The sequence below is a fragment of the Calonectris borealis genome, chromosome 1 (assembly GCF_964195595.1).
Source record: "Calonectris borealis chromosome 1, bCalBor7.hap1.2, whole genome shotgun sequence".
Classification (NCBI taxonomy): Eukaryota; Metazoa; Chordata; class Aves; order Procellariiformes; family Procellariidae; genus Calonectris; species Calonectris borealis.
Window position 1 is genome coordinate 61,989,510 of NC_134312.1, and position 19,437 is coordinate 62,008,946.

The following is a 19,437-nucleotide window of genomic DNA, read 5'->3' on the forward strand; positions in this document are numbered from 1 at the left end:
TATGCAGCATTTTAATGAATCATAGAATAGTTGGGGTTGGAAGGGACCTTTAAAGGTCATCTAGTCCAACCCCCCTGCCGTGGGCAGGGACATCTTCAACTAGATCAGGTTGCTCAGAGCCCCGTCCAACCTGACCTTGAATGTTTCCAGGGCTGGGGCATCTACCACCTCTCTGGGCAACCTGTTCCAGTCTTTCACCACGCTCACTGCAAAAAATTGCTTCCTTATACCTGGTCTAAATCTACCTTCTTTTAGTTTAAAACCATTCCCCCTTGTCCTGTCGCAACAGGCCCTGCTAAAAACTTTGCCCCCATCATTCTTATAAACCCCCTTTAAGTACTGAAAGGCTGCAATAAGGCCTATGAGTAGAGTTCAGTTGCACAGTGACTGTTTTCATAGAATCATAGAACAGTTTGGTTTGGAAGGGACCTTTAAAGGTCATCTAGTCCAAGTTTTGCAGTGTTTCTGTGTATCACGTGTCCCTGTGTATCACGTGTCCCATAGTACATTTAGACACCTGCGAGCAAGATGCAAAAGCACATTCAAAGACACTGCAATATAATTCCTGATTTTATTGTGAAACATTGACAGATTTAGGACAGATTAAGAACTTTTGTATTACTGTAATGAAAAGAGCACCATTTCTGAGGGAGTACACATAGAATTGCAGTATTTAGTGAAAGGGTCATTGTACACTTAACTGTATTTTATACCGATACCCTAGTAGGCGACTCTGTTAAAGCAGAGACCTTTCCCTCCCAGTGGAACAGGACACCCTTACAATAGTTATATCCTCCTGTGCTACATACTCAGCAGTGCTAATTACATGCTTCTGGTGTTGTTTAAAAATAAAATTGAATTGTAACAAATCCCTGATGCAAGATACTTTGAGCACCTGCAGGAAAACGTCCATGTAAACAGCAATACAGGATACAGTACACTTTAAATAACAGACAAGACAAATCCTATACCTTTTTGACAATATACTGAACAGCTTTATGCTGAAGCTAATAAACACAATCAGAATCATAATGCACACTTTCTTGATTTAAGACGCTCAGAATTAAGCCACGTAATTTGGGAAGAAAACTGTAAACATCACGCCTGCCTCACAACAGGTTGACAGCGTGTGATTGCAGTGAGAGCTGTTACAGCAGGGTTAGAATCTACACTACCTAGTTACACTCAATGCATGACAACTGTCACTGGCTGTGAGGAAAGGATAAAACACACTGGTACAGGAATCTCTACCAGAGTGGATTGTGTAGATACTGTTTGTATCTATTTTTCAAGTATATGAAGCACCTACTGTCATAAGATCATCAAAACTTTAATGTTTTGATCAGCTTATTGCTTTTACTTCATCTCTTCCTCACATGATAAAAGAGGGAAAGAAGATGATGGTTAGGCACAAGCATAGAATCTCGTTTCTTTCTCAGTCACTAATATTGGCCAAAAATGTGTATCGTTTAAGCAAGTTCCTCAGAAGAGAGCTGTAGTTTCTACAGCTGACTTCTTATTCATGGAACAGCTGCCCTTATATTTAACTTAGTTTTTGTTACTTGCAAGAGGAATAAGGAGAACACCCTCTAAGGTCTTACAGATTGTAGAGAACTGAATGTTAAAAACTGCTAAACTGCAAACTTCTTTCACCCTGTGCTAATTGTACCTTATGTAAACAACGTAGCTGTACGTGGTTTTTACAGGAAATGTGGTCTTTCGATTCCCTGCAATGTCATCTGTTCAAAGGGGTTGTCTCCTGGTAAGGTCAAGTGAAGAGACTAATCAGAAATGACCAAGAGTTTAAACGCCACAGAATTCAAGAACCATCATTGGGGTTTTTTTTAAGGAATTCCAGTTCCTTACATTGGAATTTAAGGGGCAAAGAGATGGAGAGGTAGGGACACCTTACCCTAAGACAGCTCAGCTAGCATATTTAGGCCCTGTCCTGTGTGACAGAAGTTTTCCTCCCCTGTGTTGTGATTTGAGATGGTGTCTCCACTCCCTTAATCCCAAATATGGTCCAATCGCTAAATAGACAGAGCTCTCTCTTCTCACCCAGAAAATACTCAGTACTCACAGCTGCAGAACACAACTTTCTGCACTTTTTAAGAAGGTAAAAGGCAGACTTAAAAAGCACAATTGCTTAACTGTGCATGATTAAAAACACCACTTCATGTAAGGTAAGGACACACTTCCCATTTTCCCCTCTGGATATAAAAGGATTGAGATATCCAAATGCTGAGGCATCAGGTAAAAAGTATGCTGCTGCTGTTACTACTACATTACAATTTATGGAATAAAATTAACGCCCCAAAGAAATCTTCACAAATGAGAAAGCAATTTGTCAAAAACTGCAAGAAAAGGTATACATTAAATATAAAACTCATATACAAAAAAGGGCTAACTTTTTTTAAAAAGTTTGGACAGTTCCTTAAAATTATCTAGTTCATTGATTTGAGCCTACAACACACTTACTTTGGACTATAATAAAATAACTAGGGGAGATAAAATACTATTAAAATGCTTCAGTTGGAGAACCGAGGAACCAATCTTGATCACTGCATTAAAACTGCAGTATGTATGCATAGCCGAGAAGAAACAGCTCTTACGCACTGCTTCCCTCTTCTTCCCGTGTCATACCAGCATCGAACTCTGGAATCTGATCAGCGAAGGACTGCGTCATCCATTGTCCATTAGGAACTTCACCGAAGGACGACCCCTCACAGTACTGTGGATTGCTTGCTGCTAAAACAAACAAACAAAAATAATAAAATACAGTTTAAAAAATGCAGTTGATAACTAAAACTAAATGATTAAAATACAGATAACGCCACTAGCAAAAAAACCCTAAAACCACAAAGCAATCCCCAATCGCCCAAAACAACCCCTAGAAAAATAAAAAAAGATATTTGCAGTTTCCATCTTTCCTCTCTATTTTTCAACCACCTACTCAGGTTGCAGTTCAAACTGATTTCTTTTGAGCATCTACTTTTCTAGATCCAGATCATTTCCTCAAATTATAATTTCTTCAAATCTTCTTTGAAGGGTGAGTGCGTATATATCAATTAAGAGTCTAAATGTTTAAAAGAATACCTCACTTCGCATTGGTTCCTGCGAATAAATTTTTTCTTCTCAAAAGGACATTCTCTAACAAAGTAGGGTAGACAGAATGCAGAGTGAATTGGAATAATTCACAACGTAAGTGAGATTAGGACTGAAAATCCAAGACTTCCGAGGAAGGTAGTTACTCCAAAGTTACTGCTTCTGCCATTGTTTTTCATATTGTTTTTTAATGACGGTGGTATTTTGGGAAGTAAAATTCCCAGCTTCTTAATTACAGCTTCTTAATTACTAGACTCATCCTTCCAAAATTGCTCCTTCATCTGGCCCCCAGCAATGGAACAGCCTCAACTGCACTGTTATTTTATCTGTTCCACCATTCTCTGGCTTTGCTTTCCTTAGGAATAACAAAAAAAAAAAAAGTACCAACCCTCTCTTTGCTCCGAAAAGCATGACGCAGTTACAGAAGTCATTGTAGTTGAAGAGGTTTACTGCGTAAGTCACTAGTTGTGTCTGTTTGTCAGACCTTGGGAGTCAGTCGGAGTTTGGGAAAACAGTTTGAAGTTGCAGACAATTGATTTTAAATAAATGACTTTTCTTTATTTCCCTCTCACAAAACCGATACATTCCCTCAATTACGTAAGAGTTTAACTGCTGCTATACTTCAAATACATTGTGTGGATTGTGCAAGTTGCTGAAAGGGTAGAAAGTTAAGTATTTGTTCATAAGTAATGGTTGACAGGCTGAATGCCCCAAGCACCGCACTTTACCGGTTCCATTTGAAGAGAAATTGCACTGTTCGCTTTCATACGGTGCACGATCACAGTAAGCTCCTCCGTACGCTGCTTCATAACCTGGATCGTATTTTTCTTCTTTGACAGCCATCTTTTTAGCATCCTCTGCCAAAAGAGAAGACCTCAGGCATTAACATTCAGAACAAAAATGAGTGTGTTTATCAGAGAACACTTGAAAAAACAGCCACGCATTTTACAAGATAATTCCTGTTCCCCTTAGATAATTAAGATTGTACTAAAAAGAGTGGAACGTGTAATTCTACGCCACATGATTTAGAGAAGATGGCACATCTCTTCTCTTAAATTCTTTATTTCTTTTTCTTGGGAAACTGCTAGTTGTGGTGTACCTTGTACTACATTTTAATAAAGGATGAACAAAATAACCACTATACCTTGTGCAAGTTGCAAGTCAAATGTGTACTGCACCTCCTGCACCTCTGTGTTTGGTGCGATGCCTTTCAGTTGATCCCTTAAGTCTTTCAGCTTTATGTAATAATGAACTTTGTCTTGCGCACGAGGAAACTGAGCACATCTTGCACTGGATGATGGCATAACGTAGCAGAGCTTGAGACAAAGAGCAAGAAAAATAGCATTACTGGTTCTTGAACTATGAGCTAATATTTAGTGCATCAAGAATAACTTAACAGTGAAGCTCATTGTTTTAACCTTTTGTACAAACTTCAACTAATGCCACGGGTGGTTGTGGGAGAGAAAAAAAGGAGCCTTTCCTTTTTTTTGGCCAGCTAGATGTCTTGCCCTAAAAAGAGGGGCTGATTATCAGCTGCTGAAGCGAGGACAATTTTCGCCAGTTGTTCATGTGCTGCAGGAGAAGCAGTACCAGCATGTGTTACAAGTACAATTTACAAGTGTATGCCAGAGAGTGGAGCACACTCCAGAGCTTCCTGAGCAAGCGGAGCTCTGAGCCAGAAAGTCCCCAGAGGAGTATGTGATAGCATGCAAACACCCCAAACCAGTGAGGGAGGCATCACAGGTTAATTAGCCTGCCTTCTTGGCCAAGTGCGTCTGCATCACAGTTGCCAGGGTTTGAAACTCTGGAGTTAATGTGGTTGAAGCCTCTCAATCTCTGCCGACAGCCCTAACCAGAGACAAAGTTAGTTCAGAAAAAAGGAACTGTATCCAACACTTTTATTACCATGCAGTATTTATGAACAAGTGCTTGTAAATAGGATTATTTATCTTTCTTACAAATACATCTACTGCAGAAGTGTTTAAGAGCTACTTAAGAAGCAAGCACTTTATCACCAACGGTTCTTCAGGCTCTGATGGCAACACTTCACCTTTAGAGAAGGAAAGCTTAAACTCGGCTTAAACTTGCAGCACTAGTAATTTGGGATAGAAGTAAAAAGAAAAACAACCCAAATTTTTGAACTGACAAGGTAATGACGCTTTGGAATAAGTTACCTTGGCAGGTAGTGTAATTGCCTTTGCCTTAACCTGTTTATAAGAACAGGTTAAACAAACCTATTTGTGATGATACATAGCTGGTCTATTGAGATATCTTCCAGCACTAGATGTCTATGAGTAATGCACTCTTCATCAAACTGTTTTATCTTCCGTGCCCAATTTAATTTCAAGCTGCAAATCAGCTTAAGACAACAGCCTAATGGAAGCGGTTAGGCATGCCCAGATCCAGTAATGCTGTAGCTGTAGTGTGTAATAGCACAATAATGGACTCGCTATTCTTTCTCCCCCACTGTGGCACTACTAGCACCATGGTCATGTTCAGTATCAAAATTCAGTAATACAAACATACAGGGAATCGGACACAGAGAATCAGGTGAAAGTAGACGACAGTTATCCTAAAAGCATGTATGTTTTATTTGCATTTTAGATAGTCTCAGAGAATGCACTAACCTACTAACCATAATACACCATTTCCCAATAAAGTCTGCAAGTCTGAAGAAGCTGCATTAAAGATGTGCCTGAAAATTGCACTATCCCCCCTTCTCTATTTAAGTAAAAGCCTTTCACATCCCTTGTACTTTGGCAAACTTTGACGTTATTGTAAGTATGTGCAAGTCCTGAGACTTTGTTAGTTTTGAAATAACCAAAATGGAGTGCCCTGGTTTTGTTTCTCAGTATCAATACTTACAGTTTCTGTATCTGGCACCTTGTGTGGCTGCAGTCCGAATTCCAAGTTCTTAACTTTTATTCCAAAAACTTCTTTACTAAAAATTTCATAAATACCTAAAATGAAAAGAAGATAGGATAAGTGGACAAAATAAGCTACTGACAGAACAAATTCATTTAAAAATCAAGGTTCTCACATTTTCCATTGAAAGCTGCTATACGAGGTTTATACTTTTGTAACTTCTGCATCAGAATTCGCCCTCCTTCCCGAAACTCTTTGCTAAAAGAGAAAGTACTCAAAATTATAATCACGACTGCTAATTCATTAACAAGCACGATATTCCCCCTTGTTATCCTACCTGGAGAGGTCTTTGCTTCCAGGTGTTGTCCTTTCAACCATGTTTGTAAATCCAATCCCATATTTAAGTGGCAAGGTGTGGTCATCCATATGGTTCAGCTGTTCATTACTCAGACCAGACATGAACAGACACTTCCCTGTGAAGTAGGAAGATATGTATTTGCCTTTTTCTAAGGAAAAGAAAACGAAACAAAAAAAACTCCTCGACTATCAGAATACTGGAATGCTGAAGGAAGAGTCTAATGTTAACAAAGCATCAGTTAATTTGGGAGACTATTGCCCTATCTAGAAAAGTTTAAAATAGCCAAAATTACTTTATCTACTGCAAGAGGATAGAAAATCCCCAGTGAACAACAGGAATTCCTCACCATGATCCTGTGTATGGAAACCAGACTTCTATTCTAGAAGTTCAGAAAGAGCTTTAGATTTTGTGATTCACTTAAGCAGGCAGTGAATGTGAATAATACGGATTTCTGTGGGAAAGAATGCAGCAAATACAAGTGTCAGTTTTCTTTTACAACCTTGCGATCACTTCTCCTGGCACTGGGCCTCTCTGACAGAACCTGTTGATTTTACGTTTATATTTAGCATATTAAAGTATAGTTTGGGTGATGTGCATTGCCAATCTCTTAAGCACAATTAACCACAACCAGCTCCTTATGATCCGGGAAGCTTACAAATACCTGGATTTGTCAGAGCATGCATATCTGGTCTGCTTCTCAGTAAAGGAGGCTATTAGTCCGCCTAGTCTGCAGAACACCAGAGAAATACCCAAGCCTGATTTACAAGTCTGCTGGACACCGGAAGCATTTTGGCTGGAGTATCACAGGGCTGCAAATTAGCCCACATGGAGCTCCACAGCTGGAATGGCTCCCAGTAAGCAAACCAGAGCATTTCAGAGTTCAGGTGTGGTCTTTCTTTATGAGAACATGCTGCAGAAAATGTTATTTAAATGGAAGAATACCTAGGAAAAAATATCTGTCTAGAGAATCAGGTATCTAGATGCATATACCTCCTGGGAAAGGGCAATGGTTTTTGCTTTTTCAGCAGTTAGAAAGCTTGTTTAGAAGAGATGAATAAATGCGAAGGGTTGAGGGCTTGCTGAAATGCATTTTCGAGTAAATGTGTCTAGTTTTATTTTATATCAGAAATTGATGCCTATTGACTTACCCTTGATAACTCAAGTACTAGAGATTTAATTTTTATTCCTTATGTTGCAAACTAATAAGCCAAGAAGTTATTTGGTAATACTGTGTTTACATGACAATTCTAAACCTGCATTGAAAGTCACTGCTTATTCCTCTCTTATTCCTTTTTATGTATGGTATTTGACAGAAGCAGTTATGGGATTTAAATCACTCTTGGATGGTTAAAATCAAAATCCCTCTCTGCATCAAAAAAAAAAAAAGGCAAAAAACCAAAACCCAAACCAGTTTAATTAAAATGCCACAAGTTCTAATAAAGTTCTGCAAATTCTATAAAAAGAAAGGAAAACAAAAACGTACAAAAATGGTTTCCAGGTCCAGGGTAATGATGTCCTTTGTAAGCTGCCATCAAGCCAGGGTTTATGCCAATCTACAAAGATACCAGTCCATTTTAACGATGAGAACATGGCTTGCTAGTCAGGAATTTAATCAAGTTACAGTAAGGATGCTTATTCAATTCTCTTTAAGTTACTGTTAATAAACAACACTGTGTTAATGGTACCTTCCATCATTATTTAAAAAAATTGACAATTTTATAACAGTGTCTCATTTAGATGTGCAATGTCAAAAGAGCAGCTCGCAGTGTGTTTTACAGCCACTGGTATAGCGCTTCCAGTAAATGAAGTGTCAAGTAACGGTCTCTCATGACTACGTATTATACGTAAGCCTTAGACTTCTCAGAAGTTAGAACTATGTTACTATGATTTTTAACAGAAAATGCAAAGCAGCTCTACACAGGAAACAGTTTACATACTTTATCTTGCAAGATCTTGCCATATAAGCAATATAGATAAGTAAGCAGAAGGAATGTAAATCATAACCAGTGAGTACAGACTATTCACTTTTCTACCTCATCTTGTAACTGTGAGTTACTTACTATTACAATGTCCAGATCAAAGGTCAAAATATCAGGTAAAGTCTTGGTCAGAAGTTCAGCTTCAGATACACCATTAAAACGGTCCACTTTCCTTTTGACTTTAAAAGTATCTGTGATCTTTTCTTGTTTGCCTTTTGACTTGGCTGATTTTTCTTTTTTAGCAGCAGGCTTTTTGGGTTGCTTTGGCTCAGTTGCTTTGGCTTTTCTTTTCCTTCCTCCTTTTTTAACTTCTGAAACACACAGCAAATATCCTTTTTGTACATTTCTAATGTTGCAGTGTGGATATTCAAAAAGACTGAGCGAAATGTATGGGCACAAAAAGAAATCAGACAGATAAATTTACCTTCTAAATTCATTAATTTAAACAATTATCAGATGAATCTTCGTTTTGCAGGTTCAACACAGAGTTAGCTTGGGTGTCTCTCTACCACAGACACACACACTACTCGCAGGCAACTACGCTGACTTGGGATACAAAACAAGAATAACCTCATGACTAGGTGATGTTGTTTACATGCTGTATGCAACAATCCTTTGGAAAGAGGTTCATTTCTTTTGGAGGATATGCCAGAACATCAAAGCTTAGGTTCCAAGGATTTGTAGATCCAAGAAGATTCTAGTCTACTATTCACACTTCAGCTTCTAAAAATGGAAGTTGATTGTTACAGATTACGTAACATATTGAAGAAACTGAACAGCATGTCGGAAGTAACAGGTCTCAAGGATTACCTACAGTGTAAGGTATAAGCTTGTCAGGAACACAGACACATAGGCTGAACGCTGTATAAGCTATTTACAATTTATTGTTTGCAGAATAGATACCGTCCAGTGCATCATATAGCAAGCTAACATATGAAAGCTTCAGGATCTCAATTTGAATGAGTGATACCAAACATTAATTTTTATTTACAAAATGCAGACATGAAGTAGTCACTGTTCACTCATTTGAAAGTTCTTCATCTTCTGGCCCCTAAAGCTTAGAGATTCAATCAGCACAGGTACTGGTCACAACATGACCACCCAGAGATTGCTCTCTATCCTTGTTCATTAATAACGTCAAGTTGTAGAATACAACTTCAAAAATCTGAAAACATATTTAGCAGCAATCAGCAAAGAGCCAAGGTAATCTATTACTTTAAAATTGAGACTTCATCTTATTTTCAAAATTTCTAGATTAAATTCTCCCTTGGATAAGAAATAAATACAGCGGATACCAGGGTGCTGCCCTAAGTCTGCAAACTTTTTTTGGGCTGTTTTTGTTTGCACTCAACTTTCTTACAAGAAGGACAAAAGTCATGTGAAATTCCCACCGTGTCATTGGAGCAACTCAAGTTACAGTCTAGTTACAATGAAGAAGAGACTAGAAAGGCACAGACTTGGTTAGGCACATAAGCAGCTTTTCTTTCCAACCCCCTGAAGAACTAGGAGGGTTTTCATGTGACGGCAAAATGCCACAGATACATCCAACTCGGAGTAGTCAGAGTATTTCAAATGAAGCAGGATAATGTTCTGCTAACTCTCATGCTGATCAGGTACCTACCAACCAGACACTGTCATGAAAGATGAACAATGCCAGGGCAGCCTTTCAGACGGTAATCCTAAAAATTTTACTTTTTACATCACAGCAGGTAGCTGGACTCCAAATCTTTGCCTTTCATATATGCTCCTGTAAATTTCACACACATTTGGTAAATCTTCAAGCCCTGCCTTTGAAGGCCTTACTCAACTTTCAATTCTTGCAAAAATATTAGGGAACAGAAGAATCTTCATAACAGAAGATTACAGTTGTCTAAAAATACTTGAAAGTGCAGTCAAACAGTGTGCTCATGGTGACATCACGTTATCCAATAATAAAGCTGCAAAAGACGCCCAACTATATAGCACTTAAGACGCATCCTAACTGTAGTGAATAATACAGTGAATGAATAGAGCAGTTGCAATTCTTTTAAACTGGAGGTTTTCTTCCTATGATTTAATCTGGCCAAGCAAAACAACTAAAAAAGAAAAATTGAAGCTTATAAAAGGATGCACTTAAACAAGCAACTGCTTGTATGAACTGGCTGATAGATTACCTTGGTAGAGAGAGCTCTGACCTATATCTATATATTAAAAGCAAGATGAAACTCAGTGTATGAATATTTGCTATAGAATCAGAATTTAAGCATGGTGGCGATCACTGCCTTTTTTATGTGGTAAAGAGCAAGCATCAGAGTAAGAGAACAAGGGGTCTTTTCTTGGCATGGTTAGAGTAAAGCCTAAGTGTACAAAATCCTAGTGGGGGAAAAGAAAGGCAATGTACATACAGGACGCATTCCAGCATTGTTTGTATTTGTTTAAATAAGCCTCACTAAAACCAAACAATCCTTAGTGTATATAAGCAATTAACTATTTGTGATTACTACAACACACTAAAACACCATTTAAACAAAAATATTTCAAATAAACAGTATTATACTGTACCTCCCTTGCAAAAATTAAAAAAAAAAATTTAACTCAGCCTGACAAAAGAAAACTTATCTAACATAATATTAAACCCCATGAAATCAGCTAAAAACGATATGTTTATCTACTGAAACAAAAATCTGCTTTTCCTGCAACAATTTTGTGAGACTCAACAACGTGAATACTATCACCTGGGTTTACTTCTTATCTTTTTAATTGCCTGGTAACAAACATTACTTAAAGAATACAATTAATCAATACTTCCTCAAAGACCATCAAGAAATCCAATAGGTCCAAAGCAGCAGTTTAAGATCAATAATTTTTCCCCCCAATCGATTACCAACATTCTAGCTCACTCAGCACAGCCTAGTGAAACTACCTTTTGGAGGCTCCTGAGCAATGTTTGGCTCAGGAATGCCCTCTAGTGTCGGCTGCTCAGTCATGATTTCCACGTTAGGCGCTGCAGTCATCATTTGATGGAACGGAAACGCGTAAAACGCTTGAGCTTGCTGAAGGTACGCGTAGTATCTTAGAAAGGGAGAAAAAAAGAGACATAATTTATCAACAATTTAGAAATTTAGCGATGTACCAAATAGACTGTAAACATCAATCTTTATCAAGGCTGGCATGTACTGCACTTACATTCTCCAACGACTCTATTAACAAGGCAGTAAATTATCCAAATCCACTAAGCAGTCCGAGTGCTCAGCTGGTATCAGGGGATGTTAAACCCAACATTAACAGTACAGTTCTGTCGTGATTACTATAATGTGGAAGAATCACAACATTTGTAAGTGAAGCGTAGAGGTTTTCCCTTTTTTTCTGAAAAAACGCTCTGTAGCACACAGTACCATGGCAAACTGTCTATCGAACATATCGACAATTTACAACACAAGCGAGTTACAACTCTTTGGACTTCAAGTTTCCCAAGTTTTAGATTTTCTTAATGTTACATCAGTTAATTTGTCTGATATGATACAGAATGGATGAATCATTCTGGGCTACAAAGCCCGCAATGAATACACACAGCATTAGTTACTATGCAGATTATTAAACAGCTTTAACAAACCGCATGGCAGATGTTGTCCAGTTATCCCACACTGGATCCTAACACAAATATCACACTTATTCTACACGAAGTGTTCACACACACAGAGATTCAGTCTCCTTCCATGCACAAAGACATTTTTCCATATACAGCTCTTTTGCTCCATACATTTATTAGTCACATACAGCCCTCACACCCCTACACAAACTTCTGCTTCATACTGTCATTCTCTTTTACCTACGCAGCCACCGTCTTGTCCATAGATTCTACTGCCATACAAATAGGTAGAAAAGATTTTGTGAACAGTAAGTTTTCAGGAAATAATTTTATCACCTCAGAGCTATTCATAAAAACACCAAATAATTTTCAGATATATAGAAATATCTCAAAAGAAGGGACCATCCTCTATTACGCAATGCGTATTTAAGAATACTTAAGAATCCCACTGTAAATCAGATTTATGCCAGAACAGTCCACAGGCCACCAATTGTGATCAGGCCACTGATTTTGAACCAAATATCTGCCTTGAATCAAGGAGAATAAATTTGAACGTAGGTCTGTCAGATTCCTGGGGAAGTTGCCTAACAAAGTCACAAAGGATTGTCAGAGTACAGTAAATACCTCAATCCCCCTGCTGGAAGAGTTCCATTTTATACAAAATACTTGTGCAGTTACTGAACAGAACAAAACGATCCTCAGATTTGTATCAGGAAACACAACTGAGACATGTAGAATCCAGTTCATAATGTAATAAATGCTTAATTATACAGACCAGACCAGAGTGAGTAAGAAAGACGTGAAAGCATCTAACCCAAGAACAGTCTCTTAACAAGAAATCTTCTTATAATACATGTCTTCTTATTTTATGTATATATAAAGTCTCCTTCTTATAAAGGGAATAAATTCCCTTTTAACAGAGGGAAATTTGCACCATATCAGGACAAGTCTTCTAACCACATGGTAATGAAATGAAAGAGAGCTTTTACCCCCACCTCTAACCCTCATATGCATTTTTTTCAGATCATTTTTCTTGCACAGATTCAGAAACACAATATTTTGTTATTGATGTATATATTATGGAACACTTAAATAAGTATTTTCAGTTCCATGAGGAAAAGGTAGTGATTTAACCCCCTCCTTCAGTTCATTCTAAAAATGAAGGAAAAAGAAAAGAGAGAAGAGAAAAAGATATGTCCACTGGAACAAAATCACGTATTAAATAATTTACAAATCCACCTCTACACACACAGGCCTCCACTGCATGCCTGCGCACGCAGGTGCTTCTTAACACCCAGCAAGCCCCGTCCCCACTGCAGCCCCAACAAACCCAGACGTCCCTTCACACCGGGGCTGCCCGTCCCTTCCACGCACCCAGCGCACAGCGGTCTCCAAGCTCACAGGGCTGCCCCACCGGCCCTACACCGCCTTCAGTCCCATTTTACCCGCAGATCCCTGCCGTACGACCACCAACCCCACGCAGAGCTCCCGCTCCGGGCACCTCCCCGGGCGCCCACCCGGGATTCACAAACACGGCATCGCACAGCATCGCGCCCCACGCTCCCCACAGCCCCACCGCCTCCGCCCAGCCCCACCCCGCTCCCCCACAGTGGCAGAGGGCCGCCCCACGGCCCTGGGCCCATCTCGCCGCGCCCCCTCTCACACCCCACCCGGGAGCACCTCCCCTCTCCTCCCGCTTTGTGCCCAGGGCGGGCTCGGGGAAGGGGGCAGAGGGGCCGCCACAGCCCGGCCCCGGCTCCCCCCGGGCCGCGGGAGGGGGGAGGGAAAGGAGGAGAAGGACGACGGCGATTCCCAACGCGAGGCCCGAGCGCGGCTCCGGGCCCCCGCCGATACCTGCCCAAGTCCTCGGCCTCCATGCCCGGCCGCGGAGCCTCCCGGCGCCGATGGGGCTATTGTCACCGCCCGCGCCGGCCGCCCCCCGCCGCCCCCTCCCCCCGCGCCTCAGCGCCTCAACCGACCTGCCGGGCAGCCCCGCGTCACGTGAGCGGCGCCGGCCAATGGGAGCGCGCAGCCGGCCGGCAGGCCCGGCGAGGGAGGGGCGCGGGGAGGGGGCGGTGCCCGCGCCGGGAGCAGCCGGAGGGGGCGCGGGCGGCTCAGCTGCCCCCCGCGGTCTGAGGGTGTCGGGGCCTACGTCACGACTTACTCCGCGTCACCCGCAACAGGGTACTCCTCCGCGAGGGGCCGGCCTCGACCCCTCCCCACCCCCGGCACCCCCGCCGCCATGCTGCGGCCGCCCTGGAGGCGGAGGGGATGACGCACGTCCGGCGCGTTTCGTGTGTCGGGGGTGGGGGGGTGAGTCCAGCCGCCGGCCCGGGGCGGGGGGCGCTGGCGCAGCGGCCCGCACCCGGTTCTCCCGCCTCTGGGCTGCCTCGTGCGAGCCCCTCCGCGAGGCGCCGCGTTCCCGGGCCCTCCCCGCAGCCATGCCCGCCGGCGTGCCTTGGCCCACCTACCTGAAGACGCTGGCGGCCAGCATGCTGGCCATGTTCGCCGGCGCCGAGGTCGTGCACAGGTACTACAGGCCTGACCTGGTAAGTGCTGGGGCGGTTCCGGTCGCTGGTTGCGTGAGGGAGGCCGGTGGCGCCTCTGCGGGATGGAGGGTCTCCTGTGGAGGCTTTCTGTTAGAAAGGCCTCCAGCCTGACTGCAGGAGACGAGGAAGCAGCGGGCCGGGGGCCAGGCCGTCTCTTGGGAGCCGCCTTCGGGCTGGTGGCGTGGTACCGGCAATGGGAACGCCTTGCAGGCTTCTTCAGAAGGGGTTTTACGCTGTGGGAAGTTGGCTTGTGAAAAGAGCGCGCAAAAGTGGCGAGACGGGGCTGGACTAGACTAGACTGGAGTTTTTTTCCTCCAGTAATGGAGATGAAGATGACCAAAAGTTTACGTTAGAAATAACGACAGACTGAGAGTCAAGACTGTCAACATCAGCCACAGAGAACCAAGCTCCAACGAGAGCATCCGCCAGGGGTATTAGTGGTTGATCTTGTCTCTTGGAGGCCTTGTAACTTGTGAGCCTTACTTCGTCCTGCTTTTTTATATGTTTTGGTTTTTTAAAAAAACTGTGCTATTAGTTAAAAAATTTCCATGCTTGAGCCGTAGCATCAAAATTTAAGCAATGAAGCTGACATCATTGATAGATGCATAAGAATTTATGTATTTTAATAGTCTCTACTGTAGCCTTCATTACAGGCAAATAGGCATATTTATTCAGAATGATCTAATGATCTACACCTCTTTAAACTACCACAAATTTTGAGGAGGTACAGTTCTTGAAATGTCACGTCATCTGGTATTTTTTCCTTTTTTAAATTTCATCTCCAGTTTCAGTGCTTAATTTCTAAAGCAGAAAGGTACAAGCCGTGAAACAACTTCTTCTGTCACCAAAAGAAAGAATATGTGTGGAAACTTAACTGTACTAGACATCTCAACCACACTTACATTCTTAAATGGCAAAAAGCAGCTTTGTTCCTTTAAAACAAACTGTCTGTTCTTCTTTTTTCCTCCTTTTTTTTCAAATAATATTTTGCTGCTTTAAAATAAAAGTCAAATTACAAAAAGGTAATAGGTTAATTTTTAAGATGTTTTGCATATAAGAATTATACTCCCTTCAAAAAAGAGGGCGGTATAATCACAATTTAGCTCTCTTACAGAGAGCATTACTGTTTTGTGAGTTTAGTTTTCCTTCTGCCACAACACTGACGTCTCTCTCCATTTCTAACAGAGTATACCTGAAATACCTCCTAAGCCTGGAGAACTGAAAACAGAACTGTTGGGTCTAAAAGCAAGATCAAGCAAAGTTCAAAATTCACAACAGTGACCAGAATTTACTTACATTGTGAAAACTAGAACTGGTAAAACATTTGTTCAGCTGTCTCAACTGCAGAAATCCACATGTGAAATACTGTACTCCCTTAACACTTTTGTTTCCTTTAAGCAGAGTTACAGGCAGCATTAAAAATAAATGTACGATGAATACTGTTAAAAGTCCAATCGGTTGTGTGCCAAAATACTTATGATTTCTTAATCTTGATTGCAGTGTAAGTATCCTTCAGAATAAAAGATGTAAACTCACATTGGTGAGTCTGGTGGAATTTGAAACTTTGAAGCTGATTAACAAGCATAGGAAGTTCAGCGTGTTGAAAAGTCAAGCTTTTACGGCCACTCATTAGCCTTAATAAACTTACCTGTTCATCTGTAGTAGAACCCAACCCCACTGTTGGCATTTTCCCCCTTTTTAAACTTTTAACTCAGCATTACTGGATGTAACCCAGACCGTGAAACAGCAAGTGATGGCGTGTACAAATAAGAAAGATTCCTTATTGCAGCACTTCTTGCACTGGACTCCTCCTAATGCTGCCTAGCTGCTGTGACAGCAGTTACATCGGCTTTCTCTCTGCATTACTGACAGGAAATCTACTTTGGTCCACAGTAAGGCTGGGGAGATCTCACAACTTGGTTGTATTAGTTAAAATGGGGCAAATACATACAGATTGCACTGAAATCATGTACGTTTGTACTCCATTTGGGCATCATCTTCTGTTTACAGCTGATTTTGATGGCTGTAAATATACAAAACTCTGAAATAACAAGCGCAGGTTTACCTTTCAGTCCGAAATAGGATCGCCACAAAACTCTCGCACCAGGAACTCAAGATACGCAAAGTCAACATCCTACAAAGATGGTACGACAACCCATTTTTGAAAGGTATGCAGAAGAGCTTGTGAAGGTTGGGGATTGCTTTCCCTTGAGAAAGGTACCAAGCCAAGGCCCAGGCTTCATCCTCAATTCTCACTCAGGTTTAACTCGGGAAAGAAAACCACAATCTGACAAATTACCCATTAAGGAAACAAAAAAGCTCCATAATTCCTACTGGCAAAGTACTTAGAGCTCTTGTAAATAGCAGAGGGATCCAGAAATGATCACTGAAAGTGCTACTTTTACATCTGTTCCAGCTGTGAAGCTGTTATTTATGTTTGGTAAGTTGGAGTGGTTTTCCTAGGAAGAAAGGTTTATAGTTCCTCTGCATGTGTGTGTGCCTCTGCTCCCCCACTGTTTTGCAACTATTGGCTGATCGAGAAGAGCAGCTGAGGTGGGATGAGATCCTCTCCTGCTCATGCGTGCCCATGTGGATGTTCAGGCTGCAGTCTGTATGTAATATTACTAGATGGAAGGCTTTCTACCTCAGACACCTTTATTAAGGACAACAGCCACTGATTGAAAGGCCTCAAGTAAATCTCAGATGTTAAGCCCCAAATGAAATCAATCAATGAGAACATCTTAATGGTTCCAGTCCTGGTGAAACTACTTTTTCCTTCACTGTACCTAAACAAAGCTGAGATTGACAACCTTCCACCTCAGCAGAAGATAAAGTTTATTGAAGAGACAAGATGGGGCATTTCAGCAGTATTTTGTTCCTGTTCTAACTAGGACAGGAATAGCAGTTTTTCAGTTACCCCTTTAAAGAGCCAGGGTTCACCAACCCTTGCCCTGTTACTCATGCTTTGTCGGAGTATCACCTCTGTTGTTACGTTGATTTCTGACATGAAAGATGCATTTCTCCCTATTTTCTAAAGGCTTTTCAGATCTAAAGGCTGCGGGGGAAAGTTACTACTAATTATTTGGATTGGATTTCTAAATGTATCCTGCTACTAATGGAAGCTGAGCAACAGGGAGCATCTGTTTTACCCCAGCCTTTTCTAGCACTGGGGGAACCATTATCATTACTGCCCATCTAGGAACAGCAAAGCTGACAATACACCAGGTTTTAACAGCAGAGGTGACACCCCTGGAATCAGTGTGACTGCAGCACTGAAAGAAATAGCCTCAGTGTGACTGGGAGACATTTCTTCCAGCACTGACACTATTTTACTTCACAGAGCTGAACCCCCTCTCTCCCCTCCCCCCCCCAAAAAAAAAAACACCCCACAAGCTTACAACTGCACTTTGTGCTTATAAATAGCAAACACTTGTCACTCCAGGGCAGAGAAGCAGCTGAACCACAGCTATGTGGCACATGATATCCTCACAGCTGAGGAAGATGAAGAAGCACAAAGCATGACTCTCAAGTGTGCTCTTTATTATTTGTGAAATTGAATCAGATATGTAATTCTAAAACCAATGAAGGTATTGAGATCTTCAACTACATAACAGAGCAAAGGTTGCTTAAATCTACAAGTAATTAACAGATTAAGAATACTGTAGCAAGCAACCCTATGCTTCCAATACTCCTCTTCAGTTTGTTAGCTGCAGGAGCACTCTTAACCATACAGTAGGCCACATTTGCTGCTCAGGCTGGTCGAACAGAAATACAGAGGAGTGAATATTGATGATATACTCAGAAGTGTGTCACAGTAAGTGGTATTTTAGGAAGTATTAAATCAAAACCTCAGCAGCAGTTGATTGCTACAGAGCACAAATGACGAAGTTGCACTGCCATAGTAAGAGGACTATGCCTTAACAAGAAATGGTGCACCTGCCCTATTCAGTAACTTACCAACAAAGAACTGCTATTAAAGCCAATATTGCTAGCCAGTGAACTACACTCTAGGGTTAGACCACTCAGCATGCTCTAATAACGAAAGCCTCTTACGGTCCATCTAAAATACTACTACAGTGAGCAAAACCCAAAACAACTCCAAACTCCCTCAAAAACACAAAACTAAGCTCCCATTCCTTGAAGTCTCCAATAGCATACTTCAATAAAGCCAACATCTCTGTATAAACCCTAACTCACTAACCACACAGATACATGGCATTTATATTTATTGCATGTAAACAGTATTTGGGCAATACAGAAGCTGCCTAGTAAGTGTAAATGGAAAGCAAGTTCTTCAGATCAGCATTTAGTGCTCTCAGCTAATTAGAAGCAGTTTTTATTTCACTTCAAACTTCATGAAAGTTCTGTTAACAAAACAGAAGAATGGTTCTAGAATCACTGTATAGAAGTACTACTCCTTCTTCCACAGAGGAAGGCAAAAAAAAAAATTTCAGTGTAAACAATTTCTACCAACCCTGTGAAGATGTTTCAAAGTAGAGGCACTAGTGAGAAAATGTAGTGCTTCATCCAAACACCAGATAAAGCTAATACAGTGAATAGAAGAGAAAGTGGTGCCTCCAGTTCAACCTGTCTACATTACAATTTGGTGTCAACAGATTTAGCTTGAGTTAGATTAAGTATTTACAGTGCTTTGCCATACTAAAGAGACACAGAACAAGAGTGAAAAAGTTTAGCAATAACAGCACTAAGGAGTAACTGTAACAGACAAGAGCTTCCACCTTTAAAAATCTGTAGAAAGCAGGACAACTGTAGCTGTTGGGAAAGCTATGCTAGTTAAAGGGAGGGTTACCAAATACTATGGAGGATGGTATAAGCTCACAGGCAGTGAGCCACTTCTGCTTGTTTTTCATGCCTTTAGCAAAAGAAATTTTTTTTTTCCCCTCATCTCAGCTGTAAAAGCTTCCACAGCCTGCTCTGTATAGTGGAGTCAAGTCACATATAGTCCAGTGCAAGCTGGCAGGACTTCTGTTCCAATGCTATTTTTAAATGCCC

At 41.2% G+C, this 19,437-nt stretch overlaps 2 protein-coding genes across 7 annotated transcripts; one reads left to right on the top strand and one right to left on the bottom strand.

Annotated features, from left to right (window-relative positions):
- Nucleotides 1-552: 552 nt before the first annotated feature.
- TDG (thymine DNA glycosylase) lies at nucleotides 553-14,134 on the bottom strand. Of its 6 annotated transcripts, none has more exons than XM_075157292.1 (10): nucleotides 14,040-14,134; nucleotides 11,210-11,358; nucleotides 8,389-8,618; nucleotides 7,812-7,881; nucleotides 6,308-6,443; nucleotides 6,146-6,228; nucleotides 5,971-6,065; nucleotides 4,250-4,421; nucleotides 3,834-3,962; nucleotides 553-2,748 (listed from the first exon to the last, which is right to left on the bottom strand). In XM_075157292.1, the coding sequence occupies exons 1-10, from the start codon at nucleotides 14,117-14,119 to the stop codon at nucleotides 2,609-2,611; spliced, it is 1,284 nt and encodes a 427-aa protein (XP_075013393.1). In that variant the 5' UTR covers nucleotides 14,120-14,134; the 3' UTR covers nucleotides 553-2,608. The 6 variants fall into 6 exon arrangements, with proteins under 6 accessions (XP_075013393.1, XP_075013432.1, XP_075013426.1 ...); XM_075157331.1 differs by lacking the exon at nucleotides 14,040-14,134 and adding an exon at nucleotides 13,855-13,880 and having other exon boundaries at nucleotides 553-2,745; XM_075157325.1 differs by lacking the exon at nucleotides 14,040-14,134 and adding an exon at nucleotides 13,855-13,880.
- A 4-nt stretch (nucleotides 14,135-14,138) lies between these two features.
- On the top strand, nucleotides 14,139-15,961 carry UQCC6 (ubiquinol-cytochrome c reductase complex assembly factor 6). Its single transcript, XM_075157365.1, has 2 exons — nucleotides 14,139-14,424; nucleotides 15,610-15,961. The coding sequence occupies exons 1-2, from the start codon at nucleotides 14,317-14,319 to the stop codon at nucleotides 15,703-15,705; spliced, it is 204 nt and encodes a 67-aa protein (XP_075013466.1). The 5' UTR covers nucleotides 14,139-14,316; the 3' UTR covers nucleotides 15,706-15,961.
- Nucleotides 15,962-19,437: the final 3,476 nt, after the last annotated feature.